The following is a 9,718-nucleotide window of genomic DNA, read 5'->3' on the forward strand; positions in this document are numbered from 1 at the left end:
CCTCTAGCAGATTGACATCACGTGCCTGTTTGCTGCATGTTCAGTGCACAATGACAGGTGTGCTTTTTATTTTGACCTCACCCTGAATGTGTTATCCTTGTCTTCAATGAACAGCTTTATGCTATTAACTATTGTGGAAAATATTTTGAAAAGCCTCAGTTTAACATTGGTAAAGTCTCAAAACGAGTCCATGTCTTACTGTTTTCCACGTAGGGCATTCAAATCAGCAGGATCATTGTAAGATATAATATGTCAGCTCAAAGCACCATGCTTTATTTAGCTAGTTTTGTCTTTGTCCTGGATTCAATTGTAAATCTATAGATTTGACCTTCAGGTTTAACTTTATCCAAGTTTTGATTTAGTTCTTAGTTACTTAGTATTAGTTACAACAGTCTGAGAAACACAACCTGTATATGCTGTTGAAGCTTCTGTTGCAGATTCGTGTAGCTTTTGCTGTTTATTGTCTTCTTCACTTTCAGTTTTTCTTTCATATGCATGTCCTTAGAAATCTGGATCCTTCCGATTTGCAATAAAAATGTTGGGTCTTTTTGAAAATACCTTTTTCATTTAGTCAAATGTCATGCATGGGCCTTGTTGTTTTTGCTCCAGAGTACAGTCGGTTTGAGGCAAAGATTCACGACCTGCGGGAACAGATGATGAACAGCAGCATCAGCTCTGGGTCGGGCTCCCTGCGGACCAGTCAGAAGCGATCACTCTACGTTAGGTAAGATGGATAAATACTACCTCCGTCAAGGAAGCCAGCTCTACACACCCTAGAACCATCTGGAGAGAACTGCTGACAAAGTTCCCTGTCATCTGTTTCAGTAAATGGAGAATATTTTATACATTTCACCACAAACCAAGATGTTTTCCTTACCATCTTTTTGATGTCTGCTCCTCCAGAGCCCTGTTTGACTATGACAAAACCAAGGACTCGGGCCTTCCGAGCCAGGGCCTCAACTTCAAGTTTGGCGACATCCTTCATGTGGTGAACGCCTCAGATGACGAGTGGTGGCAGGCCCGGCAGGTGACCGCTGAAGGAGAGGTGGAGGAAGTTGGTGTCATCCCCAGCAAGAGACGGTAAAGTCACCCAAGATTGGAGTTTTCACACACGGTGACAGCACACACACTTTCAAACCTTCTTTCTGCCCTTCAGAGGTACAATAAAGAAAAAACACTTTCTGGTGCTATGAATTTCCCCAAATCAATATTTACTGTCAGGTTTTATGAACAAATCTTGAGTTTGAGAAGTGCCAGCCAGCATGTTGTCAGTTAGTATCAGAATGTATTGTATCTTTTTTTGGACAAATGTGCAGTTGATGTTGTTTCTCCAGAGAGAACAACAATGAACATATATTTGGATCTGAGAAACTCATAGCAAAAATCCACATGGCTCCATAGAGCAGATATCAATCCCTGGGATGGAGCTTTGGTTTCTTTCAGACAGTCATCCCTGAATATTTAAAGTGGCCTCTGGTAGCCTGCTATTGTGATGGCTCTGAGGGTCTGCAACCGGATGACCCTCCCTGGTGTCAGGTGTCCAGTTTCCATTGGATCTGAAGGCGGTGTGATATCTGGGAGTGTGGTCACGAGGAAGGGGAGCCATGAGGCTGTTAGTAGAGAACAACCCTTGACTTTCTGTCACTTTTCCTCTCAGGGTGGAAAAGAAGGAGCGAGCGAGGTTAAAGACGGTCAAGTTTAACTCCAAGTCTCGAGACAGAGGGGTAAGAGCATCCGTCTTGTCTACTTAGTTGTAAGGTGCTAGAATATCGATTATAGTGGATTTTATAGTATATATATTTAATTTATAATAATTATTTTTTAAGTAATTGTGATGGACTGATATAGTATGCATGGAAATGTCTCTGTTTCAGCACATTGTGTGCATATCAAGTTTTCAACCTGCGCTTTCAACCAAGCATTAGATGTTTTTTTCTTACTTCTTCATGTTGAACGATTGATGTCTCAAGTAATTTAAGAACAGGATTGTTTAATAATAATAAAAAGGAATACTAATAAGTCTTGACTGCCTAATGTTCACTGACTGTCTAATGTTGAAAATGCTGGCCAGAAAGTTTAACAGCATGTATTGATGACCTTTTTTACTGTCGCTGCCCCAAGTCTAGCCGTCCTATTTGCCTTTTAATAACATGTATTCATATAAATATAACTGCACTGACATGCCTTCGTCAGCCACGTTCTCCGTCCCCTTACCGTGAAATGGCACTCTGTGGCGTGTTCCTTCGACACGCCAGCCCAAACACCCAGCGCTGCCTCCTAACACGGCAATCAGGAAACCCCAAAACCAACGTGCATGAGCGGAACAAACCAAAAGACAGATACGCTTGCCATTGATGTCTGACTCTGCCTCCGCTACTTCCATCCTCACCACGCCCTTCCTCTTCACCATGCTGTCCTCCTTACCTCACTCACTCACTCTCTCACTCCCAGCCATCCTCCCCCCCTCTCTCTGCTGATCTGATCCTAACTCTGGCTGCTCTGAGTTTGTAACAAACGTTGCATGATCTAACGTCACCTATCTGAGGGGGAGAAATTATGGGTTTTTATTGAGTTTTGACGCGTTCTGCTATTGATTCACTATGAATTTTGAATAGAGGGGAGAAGTGTGTTTTTACATTAAGAGTACACAGCAAAATGTAAATTCAAGCGCATGCATCATTATTTTTAGAAGATGGCTTCAGTCAACTGACCATACAACCTAGAGTTGACAACATGGATTCTTTAATCATAACTTCAGGTTTTGGACCAGACATTTTCCTAAATATCATTGAATCTGACCTAGCCCACTTTTCCCCTCTCTGCATGTAAAATAAAGAAGGGGTTTTAAAAACAGTTTGTTTCATAGCCTCTCTCTCTCTCTCTCTCTCTCTCTCTCTCTCTCTCTCTCTCTCTCTCTCTCTCTCTCTCTCTCTGAGAAAGATATTCCTTTCCAGTTGGACATTCTTATATATTGTTTTGGATTGAATGTACTTCTCTGATTCTGTGGCTAAGGTATTTTTGTTTTTGTATGGTTAAAGCTTTTCCAAATTTGTATTAGAATAAATGAATTCAACATAATCAACCATAACTATTAAAAGTATAATAAATACTATAGTATAATGAATACAATTTTAAATTTTTTTTTGATCAACTCAGCTTGGTGTGCCTTTACACTACAAATACCATACCAAGAGGAATGTATTGAACATACACAGTAATAACAGTATTATACATAATGCTGCCATATACAATTCCTCCTGTCAAGTAGCTTGAATACAGTGACAAGCTTATTCAATGCATTCAATATGTCCAACTTTGAGATTTCCTGCTGACTTGGCAGGAAGCAGCGCTAGCCACAGACTCAAAAGTACCAGGTGGTGGAGAGGGCTCTCATTTTCTTCATATCAACATCCGACACCCCCCCCCCCCTTTTCACCCCTTTTTGTTTCTTTCATCCCTCCCTCCTCCCTCTCTCCTCTCTTTCCTCTCCCCTCCCTCTCTTCCTCAGCAGTCACTCAATGACAAGCGTAAAAAGAACCTCTTTTCCCGAAAGTTCCTTTTCTACAAGAACAAGGATGCGAGCGAGCAGGAAACGAGTGATGTTGAGCGTAAGTACAGCGCGAGCAAGTGATGAGGACGTTCACGGGGGCAGCCTGTCAGTGCTAAAGGTCGGAGGTCAGGAACGAGAGAAGAGGCCAGAGAGGTTACCACCAGACAAAGCATCAGTCAGTGCAACAGGAGCAGACCACAATTTCTCCTAATAAGCAATATTAGGTGATAAACCAAATTTCCATAGAAGCCAATGAATGTCAAAATCAGCAATTACTACAATACATTAGCTGTTGGTAAATGTACACAGGGTAAAATGATGTTGGAGTCTGGAGTTCAACCTGCCCTTGAACCACAATGGCCACCCTGTTGCACTGGCCTAGCTGTGTCAGGTTGGAGTGCACCCCCACTCGTCTCTCTCTCACTGTAACTCCAGTAACATGTTGTCCTCTTGTGGTTGTGTTCTCTCCTGTTTGGCTTGCTCTCTGCTGACTGCTCCACAGGACAACCCTGACGACATGCTCTCGAAAGGCCAGAGTAAGTTCTCTCAGCTCCCAGACCCCAAACTAGGCTACAGCAGCTAAGGCATTCAAGCCATCCAAGCCATCCACCCAGTCTCATTATTCCCTCTGGATAAGAACCTTTCTCCATTCCCTTCTCCTTCAGTCCACATACATACAGCACCCTCTGTATATCTTGAGACGTCACGTACATCAGTACAAGCCTACTGCACACATACAATAAGTTTGACACATCCACGCAGTCCCATCATCCCTACAGCATTCCCAGTAGTGCCTCCAGTCCATCTTCAGCCTCTTGCATCCTTTCATTGGGCCTTCATAGAGACTAAGAACCATTTCCTTTTCATTTGTGTTTATGAAAAGCAGGTAAGTCCTCGCCGAATTATCTACCGAACACAAGTATTTCGAGGGGGGAGGCACTTTTTACCCATATCCTTGGTTTGGTTAATTCAGTGTTTTAGACACCCTTTAGATAGGGCTAGCTTTGGTATGTGTACTATATATTCAGATACGTGCGGTTCTAAAGTATATGTGGACTTTGGGAACATGGCACATTCTGCTCAATAGTCAGAGAAGAAACATGTGCTGGTGTGTGTTTTGTGTGTGGAAGTGTGTATGATTTGTCTAATTTTTTATGTATGTTCCTTCTCAAGTGAAATATATAGATGAAGGAAGAATGAATTGAAACTCCCTCCGTGTATTTAAAATCTATATTCTCTTCATACTTAGCCAAGGAAAGCCACTGGTTTGAACCACACTGAATCGCCGTCCTTACTGTACTGTGGTAACTCACCAAACATATCCCTCCTCTGTTGTAATTCCAGAACATGTGACTTCTAATGCCAGCGATAGTGAAAGTAGTTACCGTAAGTCTCACCCACTATTTTGGGCATTAACAGCTGTTAAATGTTCTGCCCTCCTGCTCCCCGGAACAGGCTGTGCGGAATGATGCAAAAATACTGACGCTAACCAATCATAACACACTAAAGCAACTGTATGTGAGCTACCAATGAATCCGTGTGTGTGAGGTGACACCGGCTCAGTCACTGGCTTGCAGCTGTAAGAATGCTGGTCACTTGATGTTATTAAATGGTCCCCAAAGCAGCATCTTAAATACTTGTTTTTCAAGGGGACTATTTTCATGCCAGCATTGTTGATCACATAACAAGTAATGAAAGAATTAACTTCTTGATGTGTCTGTAAGTAGATGTATACACACAAGCAGACTGCATGAAGCTGCAGTATTTCTTCCCCAACAGGCCAAGTAACCATAGAGATAAAGCGTTTTTATCTTGGTCAATACAACTGTAAAAATGTTAGTCCTTCTGCTTTTGGCTTGTTAATCCTCATTAATCAAGTATGTATGAAAGATATAAAAGGCTTGTGAGGCTTCTGTGTTGCATGCGTCAGCGTGGGAGTGTGTGTGTGGGGTTTGGAATGTGGCCACACATGTTTATGGTCTGCATGGTTAATCTTTGATCTTAACATGAAAAGGACAATGTTAGCATTGTGGACTAATCCGTGCATTATTGATATTCGTCTTACAAACAACTGGGATCTCACCTCGTATAATAATTCAGGGGGTTGGATGCACATAGCAACCAGGAGATGGGGGTGTACTGTCATCACTACCAAGTAGTTCACCTTCAGTACAATCTATGAGGCTCCTACTTAAAGTGATGTAGCGTTCCCATAGTCACTGCATATTCCATGTCATCCTTCCATAGCTGTCCAAAAGATCTCCACACTGCTGATGTCTTTCCATAGATTTACTAGATTGGTTGTGTGCACAAATGCACACCACGCTCATCTTACATTGTGTAGTTTAAAGTAATAGTCTACATTACATTTTACATGACCACTATGGCTATCAGCGGTAGGAGTAATAGCTGTTGCTAGCTTTATATGTTCTTTTAAACAGTTAAAACCATCTTTATTCACAGGTGGTCAAGAAGAATATGTGCTGTCCTACGAGCCAGTCAGCCAACAGGAAGGTAGGTCTTGTTTCCTGTCCTCTTCTTCCATAATGTTGACTATGTTAGCAGTGGATTGTAAGTTGACAATTGCAATGAATGAAGGGTAACTTGACTTTATACGTAATGCCTCAGATATATAGTGTTTTTAAACATAAATTTATATGGAATTAATATAAATAATTCTTCCATTAGTGAACTACACCCGGCCAGTTATAATCCTGGGTCCCATGAAAGATCGGATAAATGATGACCTGATATCGGAGTTCCCAGACAAATTTGGTTCTTGTGTTCCTCGTGAGTATAATGTAACTTGTCAATGGCTTATGATGTGCCTGTAAAGGGCCATGTAAATGTAATTACAATATGTTTACCAAGAAACCCCCCTATATCGCTCTATTTAAAGTTGACCTATCCGATCACATGTTTACTACTGTGCATACGCATCAACGGTTAACACTGAGAAAATGACGCAACCCTCACAAAATCCATGGAGTGAACATTTGAATCCCTCAACAACAAAGTAGTCCTTTCTTCACGATGTACGTTCTGAAGAGAATTCCCCCTGTTCCTGGTTTCAGACACGACCCGGCCCAAGCGGGACTACGAGGTGGATGCCAGAGACTACCACTTTGTGGTCTCCAGAGAGCAGATGGAGAAGGACATCCAGGACCATAAGTTCATTGAGGCGGGCCAGTACAACAACCACCTGTACGGCACCAGTGTGCAGTCTGTACGTGAGGTGGCAGAGAAGGTATACAACATGCAAATCCTTCCTTTAGTGGTTTTCATACTTTTTTTTCTTTCTCCCCGGGTTATAAAAGATGTACTGATCCAAACAGTAGCCCTTACTGATTCTCAAAAGTGCCTGTCCCTATCCCACCTTAGGGCAAACACTGCATCCTGGACGTTTCGGGCAACGCCATCAAGAGACTCCAGCTGGCACAGCTCCACCCCATCGCTGTCTTCATCAAACCCAAATCAGTGGAGAACATCATGTGAGTGAGCGTGCTGTTAGCCAGCTGATGGTCCATCATGTGTCTCGGGTTGGTCACATGAACACAGATCAACACCTCATGATTGTTTCGATGTCAATTCCATATACACCGATCAGCCATAACATTATAACCACTGACACGTGAAGTGAATAACACTGATTATCTCGTTATCATGGCAACTGGCAGTTTGACGAGCCAAATTGCAATGGCTAAACGACTGGGTCAGAACATCTCCAAAAATGGCAGCTCTTGTGGGGTGTTACCGGTCTGCAGTGGTCAGTACTGATCAAAAGTGGTCCACGGAAAAGCCGTGAAACGGCATCAGGGTCATGGGCGGGCAAGGCTCATTGATTTATCTGGGGAGCGAAGGCCGGCCCGTGTGGTCAGATCCAACACACAAGCTACTGTAGCTGAAATAGCTGAGAAAGTTCATGCTGGTAAAGTTCATACAATATCAGGCAGGAGTTCATAACGTTATGGTTGATAGGTGTGTGTGTATATATATCCAACTAAACACAACCCGACAAAGCATGCTTCTGCCAATGTAAAGGGGCCACAATGCTTCTCTCCTCTCAACTTACCAGGGAAATGAACAAGAGACTGACAGAGGAGCAGGGAAGGAAGACCTTTGATAGAGCCACCAAGCTGGAGCAGGAGTTCACCGAGCATTTTACAGGTAAGATCCCCCCACACACACACGCACACATGGGCATATTATCAGAAAGTTGAGGAAGATCAAAGAAGCTTTTCATTCTCATTCTAGCTTGGACCAAATTTACCGTGTCACAGACAATGATCTGATTTTGTTTTTGAACAGTTGTATACTAATGTTCTGATCGTCATTATTAAGATTATGACCTGTAATGGTAGCATTTCAATCACTGGTGTTTTCAAAGCAGATTTGAGACAAAAGTGATACTTTTGTCTCAAGTGATACTGTAGTGAAATAATGTATCAAGTAAACCACCTTCAAGGTAATTTACTGACTTTCCTTCTGTCTTTCTTTCAGCTATTGTTCAAGGAGACACTTTGGAGGAGATCTACGATCAAGTCAAACAGATCATAGAGGAACAATCTGGCCCGTTCATATGGGTACTATCCAAGGAGAAGTTATGAAAGGTCACGCTTTCGACTCCGCCATCGTCCTCTCTCTGTATTTATTTTTTTATTTTTTTTACCAAACTGGTCTGCTGTAACTGCCCCCACCACCCCACCCCACCCCCCACCCAACTTCGCCCCAAACCCACTCCTGCCCAACCCAACTTACCCCACCCCTTGTCTACCTGCTATACAGTCCCTGATACCATAATTATTTTTCCTACCTAACCCACCCCTCCCCTCTCTCTGCCAGGTTTCTCACATTAAGGTCAAAGTTTGTCAGACCTTATTGGCCAACCAGAAAACGTTGGACCATGTAGTACGAAGTCTTGAGTCCCCATTGGGGTCGCCCCCAAGAAGGGACACCCAGTGAACGAGACCAGCAGCGCAAAGCACACAGGGTGTAGGATTTTAAAAACGGTACAGTTCCTTAATGTTTAAGGGAGGTGAAACAAATGTGTATGTGTAAGTGGATTGTGGGTGTGTATGTCCTATTTAAAAAGGTTTTTATTTTGGGGGAGGGGGGGGGGGTCGAAGACGACTGAGGGAATTTCCGTCTCAGGCTTTCAGGCGTCAAAAGTATAGTGGAAACACAGAGCAAAACTTTGCACGTTATAGCTTTAACAGCATGTCTTTTAGTATATTTTCTCCCCTCCACCCCTTATCATCCTGTACCTTCAGCATACACAATATATCATAAAAATTTTATTTTCCTTTTTTAACACATAGTTGTATTCACTTTTTATCTCCTTACCAGTGTGTCCATGATAGAAAAGCCATTGTACTTTGCATCTTTGAGTGACACAAATATGCATTTTGTGTGTGACAGGATAGAACAAAAGTCTTTAACTCAAGTCCTGGAGATGGGTTTGTGGAAGTGTGTTCTGGGTTTTACAAAGTGGAGTGAACGAGAGGATGGTAACTGGCTTGTACTGTTCAGATTCAACAGTGAATTAATTGCAGATTTATTTTTTAACTAATCTGGCCAGTAGGTTTCTGGACAAATGGACATTTGCAAGGCTGTGTTTCAAAAAACTCAATGCTGATCAAAGGACGACACAAAAACGCACCGCTTCAGAGCTTGAGTTTAAGATCGCTATAAGAATGATGTAACGTTTTTTAAGCAGTTATCAGTGTCTTACTGTTCAATGACCTATCTTTGATCATTTGAGTTATTTTTTTAAGAGTCCTTTACAAATGCGGAAAAGGAACTGCCATTGTAGGTGTCCATAGATCTGTCAGCAAAATGCAGATGCAACAATTGAAGAATTTATTGTACAATGAGATTTTAACAGATATTTAACCCTCCGTAAACTGCCTATTTTGTTATAATAAAAGTCTATATTGAACTTTACTTAAGCACTACTACTATGGGAATTATTTTATTTGCATTGTTAATCATATATAATACAAAAAGTATAAAGATCTTTAAATATGAATATATTTTTATTTTACGTTTCCCACAACATCCTCCTTTTGTCTTTAATTTTCTTTTTTAATCATAATAAAGTTTAGTATAGTAAAATTATCATTCTAACAATGCTCCCTTTTCTGGTTCTCGTGAACCTGTGGGAATGCT

The 9,718-nt window shown here is 41.8% G+C and overlaps 1 protein-coding gene across 21 annotated transcripts in view; it reads left to right on the forward strand.

Annotated features, from left to right (window-relative positions):
- The window catches only part of dlg1b (discs large MAGUK scaffold protein 1b), a 64,899-nt gene extending 55,406 nt beyond the window's left edge, over window positions 1–9,493 (forward strand). For 12 of the 21 annotated variants that reach the window (XM_062482156.1, XM_062482159.1, XM_062482162.1 and 9 more), the window contains 11 exons: window positions 610–724; window positions 904–1,080; window positions 1,658–1,724; window positions 3,509–3,608; window positions 4,895–4,936; window positions 6,014–6,064; window positions 6,239–6,340; window positions 6,625–6,797; window positions 6,932–7,041; window positions 7,626–7,717; window positions 8,051–9,493. In XM_062482156.1, the coding sequence (XP_062338140.1) occupies window positions 610–724; window positions 904–1,080; window positions 1,658–1,724; window positions 3,509–3,608; window positions 4,895–4,936; window positions 6,014–6,064; window positions 6,239–6,340; window positions 6,625–6,797; window positions 6,932–7,041; window positions 7,626–7,717; window positions 8,051–8,157 (1,136 nt within the window). In that variant the 3' untranslated portion in view covers window positions 8,158–9,493. Of the gene's footprint in view, window positions 1–609; window positions 725–903; window positions 1,081–1,657; window positions 1,725–3,508; window positions 3,609–4,052; window positions 4,087–4,894; window positions 4,937–6,013; window positions 6,065–6,238; window positions 6,341–6,624; window positions 6,798–6,931; window positions 7,042–7,625; window positions 7,718–8,050 lie in introns of all 21 variants that reach the window. The other 9 variants (XM_062482157.1, XM_062482160.1, XM_062482167.1 and 6 more) reach the window with 3 other exon arrangements.
- The last annotated feature ends 225 nt before the right edge of the window (window positions 9,494–9,718 follow it).

The sequence above is a fragment of the Osmerus eperlanus genome, chromosome 16, assembly GCF_963692335.1.
Source record: "Osmerus eperlanus chromosome 16, fOsmEpe2.1, whole genome shotgun sequence".
Classification (NCBI taxonomy): domain Eukaryota; kingdom Metazoa; phylum Chordata; class Actinopteri; order Osmeriformes; family Osmeridae; genus Osmerus; species Osmerus eperlanus.